General features: G+C 42.0%; 1 protein-coding gene across 4 annotated transcripts in view; it reads left to right on the forward strand.

The window, feature by feature from the left end:
• The first annotated feature begins 1,833 nt into the window (after positions 1-1,833).
• UTRN (utrophin) overlaps positions 1,834-25,939 on the forward strand; it is a 557,788-nt gene continuing 533,682 nt past the window's right edge. For 2 of the 4 annotated variants that reach the window (XM_070795583.1, XM_070795587.1), the window contains exons 1-2: positions 1,834-1,995; positions 7,854-8,018. In XM_070795583.1, the coding sequence (XP_070651684.1) occupies positions 7,940-8,018 (79 nt within the window). In that variant the 5' untranslated portion in view covers positions 1,834-1,995; positions 7,854-7,939. Of the gene's footprint in view, positions 1,996-2,475; positions 2,700-7,853; positions 8,019-25,939 lie in introns of those variants that run through there. The other 2 variants (XM_070795585.1, XM_070795584.1) reach the window with 2 other exon arrangements.

Raw genomic sequence — 25,939 nt, forward strand, 5'->3', positions numbered from 1 at the left:
TTTTTATTTTTTTACTTGCCTTATCTCACTTAGTAGATTTGAAATTCTTTAAAGCAACATCTCTGCCAGATTTATCTGTGTATTTTTCATAGCACCAGTGAACCTGGCAGGCCCCAAATCGATGTCTGTAAAATGAATGAATGAATGAAAGCAGATGATTAATTATACTTATTTCCTATTAATATTCTGGATTTTATTTGGCTTATGTGAAGAAACTCTACATAAAGGAAGGAGTCTAAGCTAGAGATTTTATAAGGAATACTATGTTTCAGAATGCAACCCCCTCCGGGCCACCCTCAGACCTTTTACTCTGTAACTAATAAAAGACTAGTGAGTTCTTTCTGAAAAAACTGTTTAAGGCCCCTAGCGTTTGTCTTTACTAACTCATAAGTTGTTAACTCTCAAATATTAAACCAGCAACAAACCAGAGTTCCTTTTCTCATTGTTTATAGGAACTAGGAATTTAGGTTGCTGGTTTTTTTTTTTCCCCTCCAAGTGTATTGATCATGTGAGAGAAACACAGGAACACACTGGGAATGGAATATGTAAATTTAAAAAATGCATACACAGCACAAAGGCATTTCTTACCAGATATTATTTTGACCAGCACCTTAGCCTTGAAATAGACTCTGTAACAGATGTTTTAGTGTGTATGTATAGTGGAAAAATGGAAAAATAAGATCAGCGCAAACACTATTTGTATATATGTATGAACGAATGTAAAACGAAATTGTCAAGTTTTTCTTAATATTAAAAACGACACCAAGAAAATTATATTAAATAAATGTACCCTTGGAACTAGGACCAAAAATTTGACAACGTCAACACACTGAGATGGGGCGAGTGGAGGGGCAAATGAGAATTCATTTCTCAAAGGAGGAAAACGAGACCGGGTTGGCCTGGGGTGGGTGTGACTCACATTTTCGGTTAATCTGAATAAACGGGACCGTGGCAGCACCAGGCATCCATGCTAGCTCCGGGCTCTCGGCACGCACCGTCCGCTCCGGGTGCGCCGCTCCAGGCCAGCCGAGTGCCAGCCCGGCTGCTGCCCGCGGGGAGGGAGCGCGGGGCGGGCGCTGATTGACGGGGCGCGCGGTCAGGTGACCCGGGGCGCCACGTTCCCCGGAGCCCAGCCTGCGGTGGCCGCCTGGACCGGGCTGGGGCCGAACCCGGAGCCGAGAAGACCTCATCTCCCGGAACAAAGTTGCCGGCCCTGCGGCAGCCGGGACGGGAGAGCCGAGGGGCAGCCGGACCTGCTCGGCGCCCCTCTACTGGGGAGGACGAACCCGTGTGCCGGGACCGGAGCCGGTTCCCAGGAGGGCGGCGGCGCGCACCCCGCGGTCCTCCGCCCTCCCCGGCCTCCGGCGCTCCTTTCCCCGCTTCAACAAAGGGGCCGGCCGGCGGGCGGGTGAGGGGAGGAGGAGGAGCCGGGGGCGCGAGCCGCCGGCGCACGAAGTTCTGGAGTCGCCTTTCCTCGGAGGAGGGGAGCGGGCGGCCGCAGCGGCCCGCGGGCTTTCTCCCGCCGAGGGGCGAGGAGGAGCCTCCGGCTCCCGAAGCCGATTGGGGAATCTCGGGGAGCGGTGCCCCCCCACCCTCCGCCACCCTCCTTCGGGGTCATTTCTGCAGACGGAAAACTCTCCAGTGTTTGGCAAACTTGGTGCCTGTGCGCCCGTTCCAGGTTTGCACTGGGACTGTTTTGTTTTTGGCGGAACTACGGGGCAGGAAGATTGCACAAGTTAGGGGCGTTTACAATCGAGTGTCAAAAAGAAAAATTTTTTTTTCTTTCGGATCTGGTCTAGTTTTCCATATTTCCTTAAAAAAACAAAACAAACAAACCAAAAAAAAAAAATATATATATATATATACCGCACCACAAAGCCCACGTTTGCACACACACCGCGATTACTACGCCTGAAACACATCCGAGGAGGCCCGGGCCGGCTTGGGACTCGGCGGCGGCGGGCGGGCGAGGCAGCCCGCGGGGCATGGGAGCAGGTAAGTCCATGCATTATTGAGCCTCGGGCCGGGTAATGTGACCACAGCCCCGGGACACGGGACGTAGGCTGCGGGGAGGATGGAGTTTTCAGCGGCTCCTGTGCCCAGGATCAGCACAGGATCCCGAGCTCCTTCTCAAGGCTGAGCCTAAGATGTAACCAACTTTTGCGTGCACTTTCCTTGGAACCTCAGTTCAGCTCCCCGCCCCGGGACAGGGAATGCCAGAAACGTGGGGGAGAGCTCGAGCTCGGAAGTCCTCGGAATCCGTGTAGTATTTCCTAACGACCCGAACTCCTTCGACTGGTTCTGGGCAGCCTCTTGACTCCCTGAATTTTTTCTCCTGGCTAGGGTGAGAGGGTCGTTCCTCCATGCGCTCTGGGCCAGTGATCTCCAAGAGGGGACGTGGCTTCCTAGGAGGGCCTGTCGCGCGCGCGCGCGCACACACACACACACACACACACACACACACACACACACACCTCAGCCCCGGGAAGGCGGGGCCCCGGAGGTGTCCGCCAGGACCGGGTGGGGAGACGTTCCCAGCCATCCGCCTGGCAGGAAACGTGCTCGACCTCCAGGCCGTTGCTGCTCCCGAGGGTGGGGCTTTGGTGAGGTGACAAGGAGCGCTCAGTCGGTGCGTAGTCCCGCGCGATTGCCTCTTCTGGGGTCCCGGATCCTTGGCATCTCTTGCGGCAATTGGTAAGGTAATTCATGTCCTTGTGTGGCTTGGGGTGCGAGGCACTGGTTGCTCAAGGCCCCTTTAGGAAAGCGACACAGCACAAATTTTACGCTGTGCAACTTTTAGAAGGCACGCTGTTAAAAGTGGATTTTTTTTTTTTTTTAAAGCCAAGCCCCAGATTACGAAAGGGAGTGACTCCAGGGTTGAGAGTGTGCCCGACTTGCAGAAGCCAGAGGACTCACACTTTGTTTTCCACTGAACTGGGGAGCCCGGGTCTAACCTGGGTCTAACTGCTCCCCCGCTCCAGGCATGCCCGGGGGAGAGTCTCCTCTTTGCCAGCTCCCAGGTGACCTGGGTTACCAGGGCCTCGCGGGTTGTAACCCCTTGTGGGGGAGTGAACCGAGTTCTGGGAAGCCCGGATCCTCTGGGTCCGGGCGGGAGCTTTGTGCTCCTGGGAACCCGGCAGTAGCCCCATCTATTCCCTTGTAACTTGCGTGGGCCTCGGGAGTCGGGTGGGCGCTCCTGGGCTGGTTGCTAGTGGACCAGAGGACCCGGGAATCAGGCGACAGCTGCAGGAATGCGGAGCACCTGGGTGCTTCGGCTTCCAGAGCACCGGGGGGCGAGGGCCATGGTTTACGCGGAGTCATTCCCCGCCCCCTGGACCAGTTTCTGAGACCGAGAAGACTGCGCTTTAACTCTCCTTCAGGTGTTTGTTTACCTGAAATTGATTGCCCCCGTAAATGGCATTAACCACAACAGTATGAACTTCCCTTGGAGCGCTTCCGAGAATGAATGGCAATTCTTGGCACTGGGCGGTGTCTTTTACTAAGTTTCACACTGAGCCTCAAACTCTGGCCCCCGGGCTTTCCTTTGCACTATCTCTGGCATTCTTAGGATTATGTAAACGAATGAGTACTTTTTGCCCAAGGACCTACAGCATATTTCCATCATAATTGTACATTGTTAAACATGTTTGTATTTTTACATCTTGTAATTTCCAAATTAAAAAATAAAAAAATTAAAGCATGAGTTTTGCCTGTTAAGGCCATCCCCCGTCCTTTTAACCCAGGCTTATTGTGGTGGCTTCTGGTTCCCTATGACAGCCAGAGAAGTTTTGAAGAAGGAACTGGATGTAGAGTTGAGGGTATTGGTTTCAGTGAGAAAGAGCTGGCTAAACTTTGCAGCACTTCATTTTGGGGAAACAGAACTTAGAGCAGAGGTAACAATAAATTATAATTATAAAGCAATATCTCTTTCTTTTATTCGGTTTGTCACCTACCTTGGTGTGGAAGATGGTGGTGTTTCCAAAGTATATATGTGGAAGTGGAGGGTCGCACAGAGGCGCCTTGTGATGAAACTTTGATCCTGTCTTCCGGCAACCAATAATGACTTGCTGCCAAATGTTACTCAACTTGGAGACCCCTGCCAATTAGTGGCACAAAGTATCAGTCAGTGGCTATGTCACTGTTAAAATGGTCATTTGCAGTTCTCCCAAGTTGCCCAGTGTTTCCTTGTCCTCTGATCCCCCTTAATGCTGAATCTGTGTAGCCTATAAAGGATTTTGATTATCAAGAGAAAATCTGAGATTATCTTAAGGAGCTGGCAAAGTAGAACTTTATGATGAAGGAATATTAATGTGCAAATGAAACACAGTTCTGTGCAAGCAGTTTACTTTTCTCTTTTGTGGAATGGGAAAAATCTTTTGAAGACCTTGGCTAAGACCACTTATGAAAGAGAGAATTAGAAATGTATTTTAAAGGAAATAATTAGTTGCTTTCCAGTAAAGAGAATTTTTTGTTGGGAAAAGCTGATTTTCATAGTAAAATTTTATGTGTATTCTTCTGAACAAAATTTTTGGTACTTGAATGTAATAAAATAGATTTAAGAATTTAGCAAATCTTTAGCAGGTATTTACCCCCCAAAAGGAACCTAATTACATAGTAATCCATAAAGTGCAATAGTAGTGGACAGTATAAAAAGTGAGAAATGTTTTTATACTCTCACAAAATCTCTCAGATTCAGGCTGATGATCCAATCCATGTATTTCTCCCTTTTGGAGAGGAAATTGTTCCTAAAGCTTTAGTAGTTCATCAGTTTTCATCTGCCTCAAACACTTTAACATTTAAAATCTTTTTTAAGGGAACTTTGACCTCTTTATTATTAGAACATACCCTTTCCTAACTACTAAGGAAAAGAAATTTTACATTTTATGTATTTATATTGTTATGAAATATATCATAAAACAATATGATGTGTCTTTGAATGTTGTATATTGTAAACATAATATGTAAGAACTTCTAAATAGTGAATGAGTGAAGTCGCTCAGTCGTGTCCGACTATTTGCGATCCCATGGACTGTAGCCTGGTACCAGGCTCCTCCCTCCATGGGATTTTCCAGGCAAGAGTACTGGAGTGAGTTGCCATTTCCTTCTCCAGGAGATCTTCCCAACCCAGGGATCGAACCTGGGTCTCCCGCATTTCGGGCAGACACTTTACCGTCTGAGCCACCAGGGAAGCAAATAGTGAATAGATATGTAAAATGAACTATATTACAAAATAGTAATGGCATATTATGTATCCTTGAATTAAATAATTGAGTTGTCTAATCCTCAGTTCAGCTCAGTTCAGTCGCTCAGTCATGTCCAACTCTTTGCGACCCCATGAATCGCAGCACGACAGGCCTCCCTGTCCATCACTAACTCCCGGAGTTCACTGAGACTCAGGTCCGTTGAGTTGGTGATGCCATCCAGCCATCTCATCCTCTGTCATCGCCTTCTCCTCCTGCCCCCAATCCCTCCCAGCATCAGAGTCTTTTCCAGTGAGTCAACTCTTCACATGAAGTGGCCAAAGTACTGGAGTTTCAGCTTTAGCATCATTCCTTCCAAAGAAATCCCAGGACTGGTCTCCTTTAGAATGGACTGGTTGGATCTCCTTGTAGTCCAAGGGACTCTCGAATCTTCTCCAACACCACAGTTCAAAAGCATCAATTCTTCAGCGTCAGCCTTCTTCACAGTCCAACTCTCACATCCATACATTACCACAGGAAAAACCATAGCCTTGACTAGACGGACCTATGTTGGCAAAGTAATGTCTCTGCTTTTGAATATGCTATCTAGGCTGGTCATAACTTTCCTTCCAAGGAGTAAGCGTCTTTTAATTTCATGGCTGCAGTTACCATCTGCAGTTGACCTTGGAACCCCAAAAAATAAAGTCAGCCACTATTTCCACTGTTTCCCCATCTATTTCCCATGAAGTGATGGGACCGGATGCCATGATCTTCATTTTCTGAATGTTGAGCTTTAAGCCAACTTTTTCACTCTCCTCTTTCACTTTTCATCAAGAGGCTTTTTAGTTCCTCTTCACTTTCTGCCATAAGGGTGGTGTCATCTGCGTATCTGAGGTCGTTGATATTTCTCCCGGCAATCTTGATTCCAGCTTGTGCTTCTTCCAGCCCAGCGTTTCTCATGATGTACTCTGCATATAAGTTAAATAAGCAGGGTGACAATATACAGCCTTGACGTACTCCTTTGTCTAATCCTAGCTAACAATAAACTCTTGTTTTGATATCTATTATAATATGTGAATTAATGTCTATTATTGTAGATTAATATTGGGATGTCTTGACTGTTATTTTCCCAATTAAATGATTGATTTATTTAGCTGGCATTTGGGGTGCTCATAAGAGGATGTTAGGATATAGCCAAGTTGCTGAACATAAACTTGAATTCTGATTCTATTTGGGTTGCTTGGCATTGTGTTCCAGAAAGTTCCAAGGCAGTGCATGTCTCATTGATGACATTTTAAAAGAAAAGTGGTAGTGCAGGGTAGAATCCTCGATTCTGTAAATTCTCAACATGCCTCGACTCATTAATTACTAAAAGATTAAAATTATTTTGAGTGATGTCTGTTCTCAGGAGAATTCACATGTGTTTTCCAGAAAAAAATCTGTGTCAATGGATATAACATGTAACTCTCCAGATTTACATATAATCTGGACCATTCCTGAGATCAGACTTTTTGGTTATCTCCACTTGTATATCTCAAACTCCAGCAATCCAAATCACACTACTTATTTCTTCCTTCAGACACTCATGCTCCAGTGACTCAATTGCCCAAGCCAAAATTGGGCAGTCATTTTGTTGCCTCAGTATCCTGAAACTCTCATATCCAGTCAGTTCCCAAATCCTATTGGCCTTCATTTAATATCTAATAGCCCACATGTCCACCCACTTCTTTCAATCTACACTTATTTAGGTCACAATCGTATGTTGCTTCCCAGCTCAAAATCATCTGCTATTTTCCTACTGCTCTTTGGAGAAATAACAAAATCATGTACAGGCTGTATTCACAGCCCTGTTCCTGGTCCTGTCTGTTACCTCACCTAGTTCAACAAATCCCTCTCCTCTTAGGCTCCAAAAGCACTGGCCTATGCTCAGATTTTTGAATGTTCTTTGATGCTTCCTGTCATGTTACATGGGAGATTTTTACCTTTTTTCTCTTCCCATCTCTCATCCTTGAAGGCTTGGCTCAAATGTCACATCTTCAAGAAAGCCTTCTTTAATTGCCCAGAGCAGGTCAGATTCGTCTCTGCAGTATGCTCATATTACTCTATGCTTCTCCTTTGTACTTTGGTAACATATTAGTAGTATAATGAAACACTCCATTATATAATTAATTGCTTGGTGTCTGTGGATTTCAAACTAGTATAGGTTTTGTCTCTTTGATAGTTATATTTCCATTGCCCAGATCAGTGCATTATATATGAAAGTGAAAGTGTTAGTTGCTCAGTCATGTCCGGCTCTTTGCAACCCCATGGACGTTAGTCCACCAGGCTCCTCTGTCCATGGGATTCTCCAGGCAAGGATACTGGAGTGGATTGTCATGCCCTTCTCCAGGGGATCTTCCTGACCTAGGGATTGAATCCTAGACCCCTGCGTCTCCTGCAATGGCAGGTGGATTCTTTACCACTGAGCCACCAGGAAGCCCATATATAATATATATACATATATTTTAATATTTATAGTCATATATATTATACAGCTCTGATATATATTATGGTTATATGTTACATCTATATGAAATATGTTATATATAATATGTCAGCATGTATTAATATATTACAACATATTAATATAGTCTTGTATATTTTTTAAAATCTATGTTTTCCCTTTCTCTTTAGGTATTGATGTTGATAATTATAGAAAATTGAAAGTCTTTAAAAGAGGATCTTGTCAAGCCTTTGGATTATATTGAAACACAACTAAGATGGCCAAGTATGGAGAACACGAGGCCAGAGCAGACGATGGGCAGAATGAGTTCAGCGACATCATTAAGTCCAGATCTGGTAAGTAATGGAAGCTTCAGAAAATGGCTGATTTTTGTTCATAAGCTGCTTAGAAGACATGAGATTTTGTTTGTTTTGTACTGTTCTTATGAGACAAACTTCTTCTGAGAAACAGAAATCTGACAAATGACTATTACACTGTAAAAGGTAATACAATATCTCTGTGTGTGCTGTGCTTAGTCGCTTAGTTGTGTCCAACTCTTTGCAACCCCGTGGACTGTAGCCTGCCAGGCTCCTCTGTCCATGGGGATTCTCTAGGCAGGAATGCTGGAGTGGGCTGCCATGTCCTTCTTGATATCTCTGTGTATTCTGTCTTAATTTCTCAATCCATCTTGGTCTCCTGGTATGTTGATTGGCATTGCTTGGTGAAACTGCTACCTGTTAGCTGATTGCTGTTCATTTATAAGAAACCTCTTGAACATAAAAATGCAGCTTAAAAAATGATTCTTTAGGTAAGAAATGGTGTGGTTTCAGATGGGGTGGGTAGTCCTCTTGAGATTTGCTTTCATACACCCTCTCCCCCATCCCATTTCTATCCAGTGCTAGGCCAACAGGTGTTCTTCTACCTCTGTTTCCCTTTTCGAAGCATCTTATAAACCTCTCAAGGTACAGTTTTACCTAGGTTATCTAGGAAACCAGATTAAGACAGATGAATGGTTTTCATTGAAGATTTAAATTGATTATGTAAGGATGTCACTCCCTCCCCCAGTCTTTTTATATAACCAAGTACTTTACCACTCTGGCTGTATAACTGAATCAACTGGGGAGGGTTTGTTTTTATTTTTTTTAATACAGAGAAATTGGCTCCACTCCAGACCTACTAAGTAAAAATTTCGGTATTTTTAAAAAGCAACAAATATGAGTCTGAGATAGACTCTATGGGGGGATATTTTTGAGGAGCCAGGACCTGAGTTTTGAAAATTACACAGAACTTCACCCGGGGTGTGAACACTATACTTAAGTAACTTTGAGAGTTAGTTTGGGCTATAAACTTAATACCCAGTGTCACTTTAAAACCAAAAAAGGAACCTCATGTCTGTTTTTGCTATGTGAACCATCTTTATATTATGTTAGAAGGTTGCTTTTTATTGTATGAATCTGTAGAAATATGCACTGAAAATAGGCTCTAAATTAATAGAGATGAGGGTTTCTCTGGTGGTTCAGATGGTAAAGAATCTGCCTGTAATGGGAGACCCGGCTTTGATCTCTGGGTCAGGAAGATCCCCCAGAGAAGGGAATGGTAACCCACTCCAGTGTTCTAGCCTAGAGAATTCCATGGACAGAGGAGCCTGGTGAGCTACAGTTCATGGGGTCACAAAGAGTTGGACATGACTGATGTACTGACACACACACATTTAAGGTATATTTCCCTTCATGGCCCTGGTGTTGGTTGATTGGTAAAGATTGGTTATTACAGTCTTGGCTCTAAATGTGTAGCCACTACTGTGTAGTTTGAAGGATCTTTTCGGGGGGTACAGCTTAACATCCTATTTTAAAGTATGTTCCGAGAAAGTTTAATGCCCCCTAAAATCTGTCTTGATTTAAATGCTTTACTTGTATAAAGTACTGTGTTGATGTAAGGGATTACTAATATCTTCTAAACAGTACAGAATGTATGTCCAGAAAAATATAGATGTTAACAAGGAGGAAGATGACAGTGAGACAGTTTAATGTATCCATGCTTGTCATGTTCTATAAATTGTGAGGAGTTATGTTCTTAAATAGTTTTCTGAGTCAACCTCCATTATGGTAAGACCTTTGATATTTATAACTGTGTACTTTAACCATGTCCATAAAAAAGTAATTATATAAGTTTAAAAATACTCATTATATATGATGAGTACACATAACTTTTAAACTACTCTTTAAATTAAAAATGATCATTTCTGGGACTTCCCTGGTGGTCCAGTGGTTAAGAATCTGCCTTGCAATGCAGACGACTCAGGTTCAACCTCTGGTCAGGGAACTTAAATCCCACATGCCTTGGGGCCCAAGCACAGTATCAAAAGATCTTGTGTACAGCAACTAAGATCTGAGGCAGCCAAATAAATTAAAAAATAATAAGTTAAAAAAAAATAAAATAAAAATGACCATTTCAAAAGACTGACTATTCTCATATACTACTGGGGACAGTTGGGTTGAACTTATTATATTTTTAACATAGGCATTCCAGTTGGCTCAGTACCTCTATTTTTGAAGTTTTGTTCCTAGGGAAGATACAGAAATATACAAGCAAAAAGTTGATCATAGCATTTTTATTATAGAAAAAAAATTAGAAATACCATAAAAATCCAATACTGAGGGTTGATTAAATCATAATTTACCAAAACATTTGAAATAAGCATAAATTCTAATATATAAGTTCAAAAAGAATGTGATAGGCAAATAACTTTAGGAAACAATGATTAGCCTATGCTGTTCCTTAAGTGTAGGGCACTTGACTAAATCATATAGAATCTCAGTGGAGCTAATTAAGGTGTATTCATAAAGTAAAGATTATACATTCATAAAAATGTTAATGAATATGTATATATATGAACATAGAAACATGTTCTTGATGTTGTTATATAAAAATTATGTCCAATATAAAGTCATTTATGTGAAAAAAATTTTTTTTCCAATAAAGTTCAATAGAATGTACATGAAAATGTTAATGGTGGTCATCCTTGTATTTGGGGATTATTATTTTTCTCTTTTTTACTCATATGCACGTTAAAGGCTTTTCAATGAGCCTGTATTACTTTTTTTTTTTTTTTTTTTGTATTACTTCTTAAAGTATTTCTAAAGTATTCTTAAAAATCTCAAATTGCTTCAAGTGTTTTAATGCCAAGGTGATGACTGTTACTTTCTTTTTTATTTTTGATGGCTCCTACTTCAAAAAGCATTGAAAATTTAGCTGTTGCATAGCTGAGATCTGAATCACATTCTTTTGGCTGGATTATGTTGCAAAAGGCAGTAGATAAATTTGGATTTGAATGGGCCTGTTAATGTCAATCTTGCTTTCTGAAAGTCAAAGGAATCATATACATATAATTCATATTCTCCTATAGGAGAATTTTGATTCAAATCTATTCTGTGTTTCTACCTTTTGAGGGTCTAGTTATGGTGGAGGGGATAGAGATTGGGGTAGGGAAGACCTGATGCTGAGATTATACTGATAAACTTTTGTCTTGGTTCGTGAAGATTTATCTTGTTCCTCCTCAAATCCTTAAGTTTGAACAGTCTAAAAGCCTGGCTTAAGTATTGGTGCATTTTATGTTAAGGTATTAAGATTGTTTATATTGCCCTCATTCAATATTAATTTGCTTTATGCAGTGTATGAGGTTTAATAATTTTTAAAGTAATTTCTACCAACTAAACAGAAATCTGAAATATCAAGAGTAGGTGATGAAATATTTCATGAATATAAAAATCATGTATTTTTAAATGATTGTAATACATTCGTCTTGGATATGAGTGAATTTTAGAAAAGAACTTGAAAGAATATGATCTTTAATGATTCAGGGCTTGGGGTTGGGTAAAAATAAATCTTTCCCTAACTTAAAGACATGCAAGACAAATTTGTCTGTTATTAATCAGTACATCTTTGATAGCCGGAATTAGTGAGCTTCAGAAAGTTTTACAGTTTATTACATATTTTGAGAGTAGATCAAGAGTAAGATTTTTTTTTTTTAAGTGAAATATATTATCAATGGAGTCTGTGGTGTGTAAACTTCTGCTTGGAACATTTTAAACATGAAATAATAAAGTGGTTTGAGATATGTGTAAAATCAAAGAATAGCCTCACTGCTATTTTATTCTATCAATACTGACACTTTAATGCCACTAACATAGAATAAGTCAACCTTTTCTGTTCTTCTCAATGCTGTTCTGGTAAGTTTTAGCTCAAAGCCCCATAAAGAGGGTAGACCTCAGGGCTAAAGACTGTGCCAACTAGCTCTTTGTGGGGATTTTGACTAGTAGGGATTAGAATCATAGATTTTCACATGGGAAGGGGCCATTTGTTGAATGAATTAGTCGGTAAAACTCCTCATTGTTGTATGATTCAAAGCGTTCTTTAACAGCCTTTAGGCAGGAAGCCTGAGTGTAACATTTTTATCATTGCTTCCTTCACTTTTTCTCTTCTTGTGTAATCCTGACCTAATTGTTGATGGAACCTGAGAGGTCCTGTTGCCTGGCCATGCCCCTGTGTACCCAACCTCTTCTTGCACACCTCTAGTGATGGGATCTCATTGATTATGATAATTCTAGCAACTGACATTTATTGAATACATACAGTGTGCAGATGTGGTGCTCAGAGTTTCATCCTCACAACGACTGTTTTACACATGACAGACATGAGCCACACAGAACTAATTTGCCAAACTGACCTTCTTTCTATTTCTGCAGCGGCCCAGCCATGCCTGGCTCAGGGCCTTTGCACATCCCTCTTTCCCTGTCTTTGCCTGATAGGCTCCTCTTATTAGGTAGATCTAGGCTTTAGTATCACCTCTGAGAAAACTTGCCTGCTGACTTTAGGAAGTAACTCTCCCAGTCATCTTTTTGTTGTTGTTGTTACTATTTATTTACAAGACTTTCCTGTCCCTCCAGTGGTTAAGAATCTGCCTTGCAGTGCAGGAATGTGGGTTGATCCCTGGTTCAGGATCTAAGGGTTTTCCCTGGTGGCTAAACCTGGTAAAGAATCCACCTGCTAATGCAGGAGATGCAGGAGATGCAGGTTCGATCCCTGGGTTGGGAGGATCCCCTGGAGAAGGAAATGGCAACCCGCTCCAGTATTCTTGCCTGGGAAATCCCACGGACAGAGGAGCCTAGCAGGCTACAGTCTGTGGTCACAAAAGAGTCAGACATGACTTAGTGACTAAACAACAACACTGGAAACTAAGGTCTCACATGCTGTGGAGCAGCTAAGCTCGACCGACACAGTAGAGTCTGGGCGATGAAAAATCCCACGTAATGCAACGAAGACCTGGCACAGTCAAATAAATAAATCTTTAATGTTGGGCTGTGCCAGGCCTTAGTTGTGGCACCAGGGATCTTCAGTCTTTGTTTCGGCATACAGAATCTTTTAGTTGTGACGTGCGGGATCTAGTTCTCCAACTAGGGATTGAACCGGGCCCCCTGCTTCGGGAGTGCAGAGTCTTAGCCAGAAGACCATGAGGAAGGTCACTCCCAGTCACTTTTGACTGTATCTGTATATTTAAGTTCCCCCTATGCCCAGTCACTCTCTGGTAGTTTTCTTGTTTCTCTTTGTGTGTGTGTGTGTGTGTGTGTGTGTGTGTTAGCTTCCTTGGTAGCTGAGATAGTAAAGAATCTGCCTGGAATGCAGGAGACCCAGGTTTGATCCCTGGGTGGGAAAGATCCCCTGGAGAAGAGAATGGCTACCCACTCCAGTATTCTTGCCTGGAGAATTCCACTGACAGAGAAGCCTTACAGTCCATGCCGTCGTCAAGAGTCAGACACAACTGGGCAACTAACACCTGAACTTTTCTTTCAATGTCCTACTCAGCTTAATTCCACAAGAGCAGGGACCCATGCATCCCTGGGACTCAGCCCAGTGTCTAGCTCATAGCAGGTAAGCAATGAATGTCTATTCAATGAAAAAGGCTACGGAGTTAGAAATGTCAGAGCTGGGGTGAGAACTCAGCTGATCTGACTCCAGAAACTCTGCATTCGAACTCTGTATAGAGTACCCAGTTTCCTAATTTACCAGGTAGTTTATTTTGTTGCTGCCAGATGGTCCTTTGTTTTTTTCATGCCTAAATTAATTCCTTAGAAATTTTGCAGAGTATTAATTGTTTTGCTACATCCCTCTGCCTCTGCCTTTGTGGTTACAAAATTGGGGCCTTTGGCTGTGAGATAGAGCTGCTCCAGCCGCTGGCGGGCATCCTGTCCTGCCATGGGAAGGTCGATCACAGGAGACACGACCTGCCGCTCTCAGCCCTGATTATTGGCTCTGGTCTCTATCATTCTCTTCTAGAAGTTAGCAAAGGAAAATAGCAGAGGACTGACAGTCCTCTGGGTGGAAGGTAGAAAAACTAATAATCTGTTTCTGACATGAATTCCCTTTTCTCTTTTCCTTTGCCTGCTGCTCAAGGCTTTTAACTGGCTGGTGAAAAAAAAAGGTACTGGATTTCAGATGAACTGCAGTCTGGCACAGTTTGAGGCCTGGTCTGATGCCTGGATGGGTATCTATGGCATTGAAAGGGTTGGCTGGGGAGGAGTCGACTGGGAGGGGAGAAAAGGGAGCCCAGTGAAATAAAAATAAAATGAATTCTTTACTATGGAATATTATACCTGGTTACATTTATAACAGGCCTGACAATGATACTGTGTTTGCATGATACTATGTTTAAACTTTCTTAAAAGATGTGGTTTTATGAAGCTGGGAGGAAGGTTACCTTATTTGTTTATCTTTTAGAGGCCTTTCTTTAGGAAAAACAGTGGTTACGTTGTATTGGTCTTCTTTATCTTTCCTTTAAAGAAATATCTGTGTGGGGAATTTTCCTAAAGAGTTTAAGGGACTGTGAAAAATAGTTTTTTTTCTCTCCCCCCGCCCCCTAGAAGCATTACTTGGCTGGAATGCCTGTGCTTTGAAGGGAGTCTTTGAGCGTGTTTGGTTTTTTTCCATGAGCCCTGGGGATTTGTGGTGAGGGACAGTGACCCTGGTGGAAATTCAACTCTAACAGAGGAGAGCAGCTATTCTTGTCATGCACATAAAATATTCTGTGTTGGTACCTCATTAGGCTGAAATAGTGCCATCATAAAAAAGATTTCTGCATTCATGTAATTCTCATGACCTGTTACTAAGGTTGGGAAAGCTGTGTAGGTGATCTGTTCTCCACAGGAAAACATAAATTTTGGAGAATGTCCTAAGCAGTAGAAGTCTTTAGTATATAGACAGAATGGAAAGCTCAGTTTTATTGAACCTTATTTGAGCCCAGATTTGAACTAGACGTTGATAGGATGATTTTCAAGAAACAAGGGAACATGCAAGATCATTGAAGCAGTTGTAAATATTAGTTAAAATTCTATTGCGAAAGAGTACTTAGGTGGTTTCACATGTACTGGTTAGATTTTTTTTTTCCTCTTTAAGCGGTTTGTGTGTGTGTGTGTGTGTGTGTAGGCATACATATTTACTGTTTTACTCTTTTTATTTTTTGGTGTGCTTTAATTGCTTAATAATAAATACAGTCAGTTTAGTATTTGAGAGGTGAATCGGTGTGAAACTTTAATATATATTTACTGTCGAAATGACGGTTGTGGACTGAGAAATCTGAGCTAGACCTAGTCCTTTCCCTTTTCCTTGCTCTACCCCTGGATTTACATAGGTCAAGTGTGGGAGGCAGATCGTCCCAGGTTCCATGTAGCTCTCTGGCCTTGACATTCGTGCCTTTTCACAACCAAACACCTGAGATTTATTTATATTCTGTGAACCTTCTCTGTCAGAAGCTTGTTCTCCTAGCCTAGCCAGTAATAGGAATTGTTTGTGTGTGTGCCCTCTTGGCAGTTAAGATTAAAGTTTGCACTGGCACAACCTTATACCGATTTTGAGATCTGTTCACTTAAAAAAGCAAAAAAAAAATCTGTTATGTTTGTCACAGTCATTAAAATCAAGGTGTAAAGCAGGAGAATAACATTTTGTAGGTGAATATTTTCAAATGAACTTTTTTTGGTGGGTGGGTGGCAGGCTAATTATTATAATTTCTGTCCAGTTCATCAATCTCAGTATTGACTTTATTGAATTATGTAACATTCTTTTTCCTGAAGATCAGAACAAAGCACATTGACAAACACATTGATAATGACATTTCTGATACAGCAGAGAAATCCAGTAAAAAATATGACTTTCTGTCTCTAAACTGGCACGTTAGAAAAATCCCATGATTAAAAAGATATTATCTGATGAGATCATCTTCTCTAATTCCATTGTTTGAATGTTTGCAGATTTGTCTCATGCCTTGTTCTGATTAAGATTTTGGTGTAGGATATTTATGTGAAAAAGGCTTTAATACGAATTGATTGGTTCTCTTGCTCCTTATGGGTGAGTCTTGTGATTTTCATTAGTTCAGTAATTACATAGATGTCGACATATGCTTTTATTTTGAAAGTCGGGTTTTGGGCTCAGCCTCTCAGAGTTCCTAACTCTGGCTGCGTGTCAGAACCACCCTTTGGGATTCCGACTCAGTCACGTGGGGTGGGGTCCCGGCGTCTGGAGTTCTAACAAGCTCTGCAGTTACTCTGTTTAGTGCCATTGATTTATGGGCAACGGAAGCAGGTTTAAGACTCTTGGAACCAAAGTGAAAGTGGTCTGTGCATTTCAGAGGAGAAAGGAGAGTTACGGTCCAATGTTGAAGACTATTTCTACTTACAACCTCTTCTTTTTAAATAATTTTAAGAGGTAGTGGATTTTGTGGTTTTGGACTTCTTTTCTTTTGCCTTGTATTCTTGTGCTGAGCAAAGGTAAAATTGTGTAAAGAGAGCAGGAGAGTGATGAAACTTTGGTGCATTTCTTATTGTGGACTGTTGAACTGGAAGATCCTACCAAAATATTCAGCCTTGAAATAGTTCTTCTTGGAGCACCTTGGTCTTCAGTTTGGTGCATTTAACCTCTTCCTGCTGCAAGGTTAGAGTAGAAACCTGAATTCTTTCATGGAATACTCTGGGCTTATCATAAAAACTTATTGTCTGTTTTTTCTAAGAAAAATTTCCAAGACAGATATGGTTTGACTCATGGTGAGGAAAAATCCCACATCCATCCTTTATGTTGATTTTCTTTCTTTTTACTTAAGTTATAATTTATTCACACAGTGTAATTATTTGCAATGAAAAATCACAGGTTCTTTCTGTATTGATATGGGATGGTCTCTAAGATATAAAGTGCAAGAACATAGTAACTTGATGCTAGTTTTCTTATCTTCTTTAAGGTTAATAAGGTATTACAATTGTATTTGCCTCTTTGTTTTTGTAATTGTATTTATTTTTTTAATAATCTTTATTTTTTATTGAGCCATGTTTGATGTACAGTAATACAATCTGTTGTGGGTGTACAATATAGTAATTCACAAGTTTTAAATGTTACACTCCATTTATAGTTATTATAAATTATTAACTCTATTCTGCATGTTGTGAACTAGTATGTTCTTTGTGTCCATGAGTCTGCTACTTTTTTGTCATATTCCCTAGTTTGTTGTATTTTTTAGATTCCACATGTGATACCATATAGCATTTGTCTTTCTCTGTCTCATTTATTTCGCTTGGAGGATAATGCCCTCCAAGTCCAATATTAGAGTTATAAGAATTTAAGTACATTTGAGGTTTACTTGTCAGATAATTGAATTGTCTTAAAAGATAATCAAATACATCAACTGCGGTTTAAGCTGCTGAAAGGAGTTTAAGTTTGTAAAGGAAACCAAGGATCAACCCCCCTGTATTAGTTTCTATGGCTTCTGTAACACAATGACCACAAGTTTTATGGTTTAAAACAATAAAAGTCTATAGTTTCCCAGTTCTGGAGGCTAGAAGCCCAAGACAGAGGTGTCAGCAGGGCCTTGTTCCTTCTGAAGTTTCCAGGAAAGAATTCCCCTTGCCTCTTTCAGCTTCTGGTGGCTCCTGGCTTTCACTGGCTTGTGGCAGCATCCCTCCAACTTCTGCCTCTTTTTCTAAAAATTGGAGTATAGTTGGTTTACACTGCTGTGTCAGTTTCTGCTGTACAGCAAAGTGAACCATCCATATGTATACATACATTGGGCTTCCCAGATGGCTCAGTGGTAAAGAATCCTCCTGCCAACGCAGGAGACACAGGTTTGATCCCTGAGTTGGGAAGATCCCCTGGAGAAGGAAATGGCAACCCACTCCAGTATTCTTGCCTGGGAAATCCCATGGACAGAGGAGCCTAGAGGGCTGCAGTCCATGGTGTTGCAAAGAGTCGGACATGACTGAGTGATTGAGCATGCATGCATACATATATCCCCTCTTTCTTGGATTTCCTTCCAGTTTAGGTGACCACAGAGCACCAAGTAGAGTTCCCTGGGCTATACAGTGCTGTGCTATGCTATGCTATGCTAAGTCACTTCAGTCGTGTCCAACTCTGTGTGACCCCATAGACAGCAGCCCACCAGGCTCCCCGGTCCCTGGGATTCTCCAGGCAAGAACACTGGAGTGGGTTGCCATTTCCTTCTCCAATACATGAAAGTGAAAAGTGAAAGTGAAGTCTGCTCAGTCGTGTCCGACTCTCAGCGACCCCATGGACTGCAGCCTACCAGGCTCCTCCGTCCATGGGATTTTCCAGGCAAGAGTACTGGAGTGGGTAACCCTATACATAGGTTTAGTCGCTAAGTCGTTTCCGACCCTTGCTACCTCATAGACTGTAGCCTGCCAGGCTTGTCTGTCCATGAGATTTTTCCAGGCAAGAATACTGCAGTGGATTGTCATTTCCTTCTCCAGGGGATCTTCCCAACCCAGGGACTGAACCCTGGTCTCCTGCATTGCAGGTAAATTCTTTACCAACTGAGATACCGGTGAAATGGATTCCTATCCATGTGGAATGGTCTACTTCTTTCTTTCATCTTTCTTTACTTTTTGTGTACGAGCCATGTTTGGATTTTACTAAGGGAATTCTAAAGTTTGCAAGAAAAGTGACCCCTTATCAAAATACTGTCTTTTAAAATGCAAGTCTGACTTACAGCTGGGAGAGTGACTGAGTCTTCTTTGGTGTTGAAAGCCTTGGGCCATATCCAGAAGCCACCTCCTGGGATGCTCTGAGATAAAACTCCAGGTATACTCTATTTGATACTTCCTTCATAGCTCAGTTGGTAAAGAATCCGCCTGCAAAGCAGGAGACCCTGGTTCAATTCCTGAGTTGGGAAGATCCCTTGGAGGAGGAGTAGGCTACCCACTCCAGTATTCCTGGGCTTCCCTTGTGGCTCAGCTGGTAAAGAATTGCCTGCAATGTGGGAGACCTGGGTTTGATCCCTGGGTTGGGACAATGCCCTGGAGAAGGGAAAGGATACCCACTCCAGTATTCTGACCTAGAAAATTCCATGGACTATGCAGTCCATGGGGTCTCAAAGAGTCAGACACAACTGAGCGACTTTCACTTTATGCTCTATTTACTTTGTTATCCTTATAGTCCCTTTGTAAGGTGTTTAGAAAATGTTATACTGTGGAATGTAAAGCTATTTATTTTTGTGCTTCTACTTATAGTATCTGTGGTCAGTTCTATAACATCAGTTCAGTTTAGTTCAGTTGAGTTGCTCAGTCGTGTCCGACTCTTTGCGACTCCATGAATCACAGCATGCCAGGCCTCCCTGTTCATCACCAACTCCCGGAGTTCACTCAGACTCATGTCCATCGAGTTGGTGATGCCATCCAGCCATCTCATCCTCTGTTGTCCCCTTCTCCTCCTGCCCCCAATCCCTCCCAGCATCAGGGTCTTTTCCAGTGAGTCAATTCTTCGCATGAGGTGGCCAAAGTACTGGAGTTTCAGCCTCAGCCTCAGTCCTTCCAATGAACGCCCAGGACTGGTCTCCTTTAGGATGGACTGGTTGGGTCTCCTTGCACTCCAAGGGACTCTCAAGAGTCTTCTCCAACACCACAGTTCAAAAGCATCAATTCTTTGGTGCTCAGCTTTCTTCACAGTCCAACTCTCACATCCATACATGACCACTGGAAAAACCATAGCCTTGACTAGACGGACCCTTGTTGGCAAAGTAATGTCTCTGCTTTTGAATATGCTATCTAGGTTGGTCATAACTTTCCTTCCAAGGAATAAGCGTCTTTTGATTTCATGGCTGCAGTCACCATCTGTGGTGATTTTGGAGCCCAGAAAAATAAAGTCTGACACTGTTTCCACTGTTTCCCCATCTATTTCCCATGAAATGATGGGACCAGGTGCCATGATCTTAGTTTTCTGAATGTTGAGCTTTAAGCCAACTTTTTCACTCTCTTTAACTTTCATCAAGAACAGACCCTTAATCATGTATTAAATCCCATTGTAATACTGTGTCTCTAGAAAAAAAATCAGAGTGACTTGAATTCTTCTAACTTACATGTGCTTTTTCAAGAGATGTAGCCTGTTAGAAGATAGAAGGGTGTTGTTATTTGGAGAATGCACACGCATGCTTGCTGTCTGTCTGGGACTAGCCTTTTGGAGCATTTGGTGTAGCACAGATCTTACTCTGGGGACCTGGCATCAAGGCAGATTGCTCAGAGAGGGGAACTCATTTGCATGCAAGTTTCAATGAAACACTTAGGGAAGTCTGATGCTGACCTATCTTTTTATGTCTCCCTCCCTCCAAAAAATACCCTGTGAGGGAGGTGCACGGTGCTAGTGAGGATGGCCTGTGGTCCTTTTCTTGTCTTTGGGACGTGGCTTGCTTTGTTTTCTCTGTTTGATTGTTCTTCCCTCCCCACCCCTTGGTTTTGAAACCTCCATCTTTCAAACATCAGCATAAATGCCACAAAGCATTCTAGTCTTTGATCGATCACAGAGCCACAATCAATCCCTCTTGTTCACTCTTTATTTCTATTTTTGGCTCCTCTTGCTTGTGTATGGGCACGTGCTTTCCTAACGACCTTCTGATGCTGCCTTTAGCTTAGTCTCCGCACACACTAAGTGCTCAATAAAGGCTCGCCATGTTCTTTTATGGTTTAAAATAATCAGACTTGATGTTATACGTACCTTATTCACTCAGCACATGCTTGTCATTCATTCAGTGTAGCTCGATGATGGGTCCAGAGGTGAGCAAGACATCGGTCTCTGCTTCATTCAGGTGTTCTCAGGCTGGTTGGGAAGAGAGGTGTAAGGAGACAGCCCTGCACAAACCCTGTGTAGTGTATCCAAAGCTGGGGAATCAGGGGAGGAGGAAGGACATGTCCTACTTCATTGGGAAAGAGAGAGCCCTAAGAGGAAGGAAGTTGAGGTGTGCCTTGAGGGATGCATAAGAGGTAGTTGTGTGGCTGTGAAGGGAGGGCGTTCCAAGGTGATGGGAAAGAACAGTGTATTTTGAGCCTGCAGCTGGTAGGTAAGTGTGGCTGGGGTGTTGTAGATGAGGAGAGAGGTTGGGACCAGATTTTGAAAGCTCTTTGAAAGCAGGCTAAGAGGTTTGATCTTTTCCCTGTTGGGAGCTACTATAGGATTTTAAGTGGGTTAATGATGGAGTAAGTATTGTTTTTCAAAAAGATAGCTTGGTGCACAGTATGAATGATACATTTTAAAGAGAGCAGAGTTGAATGGAGGAAGGGAGCAGATAAGTTGTGAAAATAACTAAGGTTAGAGATCATAGGAGCTTGGACCAGAGTGGTATGAGTGTAGAGGAGTAGGGGAGAGGATTTGAAAGATGGTTTGCAGTTAGTAACAACATGTATAAAGCTATAAGGTAAACTTCGCTTCAAGGGATTTGTTTTCTATTCTTCAACCTGATAGATAGCTTTTCACATTATAATTCATATACATATTTTTCAATCAGATGTATAATTTTAAAAATTATGTTATAAATCATGTTACAGCCCTTTTAGTATTTGCTCTTCCTCCAGAATTAATATGCTTAACTTGATTAATTTCTACATTTTAAAGGTAGCTTTTACTCCTTAATTACATTAACAATTGCTGTTTTTCTAAAGTAGTGCTCTTGGTCGGCTTGTTCAGGTGACTTTGAATTGAATTATTTTAATAGCATTTGTAATTTTTTTCTATATGTATATTCCGAAAGAAATGTCATGCTTTAGGAAAAAAGTAGGTTGATTAAAATAAGAAAAAAGATAATATAAAAGCTCTTTGAAAAGGAGGCAAAGAAAGGTAATATTAATTTTATCTTGAAGGGAATAGTCTTGGACAGTGGGAAGAAAATTTATGTGTGAAAAGAGCCTGGAAAACTATTTCAGAGGAAACTTAAATGAAGAATAGGATGTTTCATGTGAGGATAGTGTCATCCTATATAACTGATTTCACTTTCAACAGATCAGTTCAGTTCAGTTCAGTTGCTCAGTCGTGTCTGACTCTTTGCGACCCCATGAATCGCAGCACGCCAGGCCTCCCTGTCCATCACCAACTCCTGGAGTTCACTGAGACTCACGTCCATCGAGTCAGTGATGCCATCCAGCCATCTCATCCTCTGTCGTCCCCTTCTCCTCCTGCCCCCAATCCCTCCCAGCATCAGAGTCTTTTCCAATGAGTCAACTCTTCGCATGAGGTGGCCAAAGTACTGGAGTTTTAGGATAGAGTAAATGCAATTTAAAAACAAATCAAGAACAGATGTTGAGAAATACCTCTCATTTAGGAAACAATTAAGTGGTGCAAAGGTCATTGGAGTCCAGTCAATAAAGCAGGGATGCTCAAAAATCATAATTATTCAGGTAACAGATGCTTTTCCTAATGTGATGCTCTGTTGTAGAGGTTTGAGGAATAGAAGAAAGAAGAAGTTACTATTGTCATATTGTTTTTTCTCTTGAGTTCTGTCTTTCAAATCCTAATATTCAGTGGGCTAACTTTAAATTCTAATATAGAAGCTGATATTTCAGAACAGTCATTCCCTTGACCTTTAAGGAGAAACAGAAGAGCTAGCTAGAAAATTCTATGTTGTTGGGTTGTACATTGTGGTTTCTAAGGTTTTGACTTGGCCAATTTAATTGTATCTTGAGGTTGTGAATCTGGCTTCAAGATTCAGCTTTATTTTCTATTATGGACATTGTTAGGGAAGGACTTACTTGTCTGTCTCTGCCTACCTACTTCCCTATCTATCTATTCATCCATCTGTCCTTCTAACCAACCGTCCATCCATCCTATCTGTAAAAGACGTTTTAACTAGCGTGTTGTCGCCTACTATATGTCAAGCCCTTGGATTGGCACAGGCTGACTAAGACATAGTTTCAGAGGTCAGTTAATCTTTTGCCCGGAGAGGGCGGTTGCGCAAGCTTTTAAGTAAACAGATTGAGCAGGCAGTTAGAGTTTTAAAAAGTGAAACAGCACAGGTTGCTGTGTGAGCTCCCTGGAAGGGTAGCTGATGTCTAGGGGTCTCAGGAAAGGTTTCTTTCCTGAGGAGAGATATTTAAACTAAGATCAGAAGAGTGAATACAAGTGAGACAAAAAGTGGGCAGAGGGAGATGAGGAGGGCTATTGAAATAAAGGGAGTCAATGACATGTCAGAGGTTTGGAGGTTAAAACCGCAGATCACTCAGTGTGGCCGAAGTGGGGTTGAGAAGTAAAAGTAAAGGCTGGGAAGTTAAGCTGAGACCAGCTGTTGAAGTCTTATAAGCCATGGTTGGGAGTTTGGGTTGTATCCTGAGTAACTCTGAAAGGATTTAAAAATTTTGTTTTGTTTTGGACTGGGGTATAGCCGATTAACAAGCAATGTTGTGATGGTTTCAGGTGAACAGAGAAGGGACTCAGCCATACACATATAGGTATCCATTCTTCCCCAAGTCCCCTCCCATCCAGGCTGTCACATAACAGTGAGCTGTTTACAACAGCAAAAGACATGGATGCAACCTAAATGTCCATCGACAGGGGGATGGATAAAGAAGATGTGGTCCATATATACAATGGAATATTCAGTTCAGTTCAGTCACTTAGTTGTGCTCGACTCTTTGTGACCCCATGGACTGCGGCACACCAGGCTTCCCTGTCCTTCACCAACTCCCGGAGGTTGCTCAAACTCATGTCCATCGAGTTGGTGATGCCATCCAACCATCTCATCCTCTGTCATCCCCTTCTCCTGCATTCAATACTACTCAGCTATTAAAAAGAATGAAATAATGCCATTTGCAGTAACATGGATGGATCTAGAGAGTGTCATACTTAGGGAAGCAAGTCAGACGAGAAGGAGAAATATTGTGTGACATCACTTATTCGTGGAATCTAAAAAGAAATGATACAAATGCAATTACTTACTGAACAGAAATAGACGCAAAGACTTCCAGAGCAATGTTACGGTTCCTGGGGTGTGGGGAGGATAGGGGGAAGGGATAGTCAGGGAGTTTGGGATGGACATGTATACACTACTTTATTTAAAATGGGTAACCACAAGGACATACTGTATAGCACATGGAACTCTGAAAGGATTTTTTTTTTTAATTTAAAATTTAACACTATTTTAAAAAATAATGAAGCAGTCCATACCAAAAAAAATGTAGAAATTATATACCGGATATGAGAATAGTTCCTGAAAGAAATGAGGGAAGAAAGTTTGGGAAAGTGTAGGGAAAATCTGAACTTCAGCTCAGTTACAGCAGGGGACCATCTGACTCCTTAGAGAGCCCTACAGCTGGGGTGGCTCTTCAGAGGTTTCCCCAAGTGAGACCATGGTGTCGAGCTTTGGGGCTCATGTCTTGGCCTGTGTACTGGCTTTAGGCTGACCCTAGAAGGAGAAGTGAAAGTCTGGCCAAGTCAACTACATTGGGCCAACTGCCATTCCTGGAGCTATGCAGAGCTATGGCTTCTCAGCGCCAGCACTTGGAGCTGCTGGAAGAATGAATGAAGGTGTGTGCTGTCTTCTGTGTAATACAGCCTAGCATCCCTTCAATGATATACACCGTGCCATTCTCCTGTTTGTGGGTTTGAAATAGTTCTTATTTTTTCAAACCTCAGCATTAAAAAAAAAATTGTCCAGTTTCCAGATATTTCCCAAATTCCTTCCCCAACACACACACACACACACACACACACACACACACACAGATTACACACACTACAACATAAACCTCAATTCAAGTATCTGATCACACGCTATTTATTTTTCTCTGGCAATTGGTGATGTCCTCCTCTCTCTCACTCCTGGTTTTAGAAGGTTTTGCTTCTCTGAGAAGTTTTAAATAGAGGGCTGATCTGATGAGATTTTCTTTGCAGAATAGATGACTTGTGTTGGGGCGGTGGATGGGGCTAGGCTAGAGGCCTGGAGGACCACTGTGTGACTGTCACAGGTGAAGAATGAGGGGTATTGTTGGCCTGAACTAAGGAGTGGTGATTGGCATAAGAAGAGGGGAGAGTTGGAAAGCTTTAGGCAAGAGATAGACAGAATGGGATGGAGTGGTGGGGAAGGAGTCTGCTTTCTGCTTTCAGCACCTGGCAGGAGTAGCCTTTCTGTTAAAGTTTTGGGGGAGAGAGATTGTTGAGTGTTAGTGTTATTCGCTCAGTCATGTCTGACTCTTTTGCGACTCCATGGACTGTAGCCCTCCAGGCCCCTCTGTCCATGGAATTCTCCAGGCAAGAATACTGACTAGATTGGGTTGCCATTCCCTTCTTCAGGGGATCTTCCTGACCCAGGGATTGAACCCAGGTCTTCTGCATTGTAGGCAGATTCTTTACCTTCTGAGCCATTTTAGGGGAGAAAGATGATTAGGGGATGTATTCTTTCTTTCTGTCCTTCTGTCTGTCTGTCTGTTTGCCTGTCTACCCATTATCTACATCTCCTAGGAGTGTGGCCCAGACTAGGATCACATCCTTGAAAATTGACAGCTGGAGTCTTGACTATTTTCCTCAATATCCATGGAACTCTTTTAAACACATCCTTAAAATTTTTCAAATTTTGTCAAGAACTGTTTTATTTCTTTTCATATTGTCTGAGATTTTTGACTGACCCTAGAATGAGCATCTGGAAAAAGGGTAATTTAAGACATGGTAGATGATGGCAGTGGAAAATGAGGAATTAAGAAGTGATTTTTGATTTTTAATATTTTTAGCAGATATTGGTAGTTAACCCCTTCGGAGTTGACTGTATTTATCTCCAAGAGTCATAGGAAACCAACTTGCAGATATTATTCTCGCTGACTTGGTTAGCTTGGGAGGGAGTGGAGAGGGTTATTAAGAAATGCTTGTAATGTGTCCAGAATTTTTACTAAATATGCCTCTGCATGTTTTCTGGGAAAAAGGTGTCCACAGTTTTAATTTTTTTTCTCAAAGGAGGCCTATCATCCACCAGAAACTTACA

Source organism: Bos indicus, chromosome 9 (assembly GCF_029378745.1).
Source record: "Bos indicus isolate NIAB-ARS_2022 breed Sahiwal x Tharparkar chromosome 9, NIAB-ARS_B.indTharparkar_mat_pri_1.0, whole genome shotgun sequence".
In the NCBI taxonomy this organism is placed as follows: Eukaryota; Metazoa; Chordata; class Mammalia; order Artiodactyla; family Bovidae; genus Bos; species Bos indicus.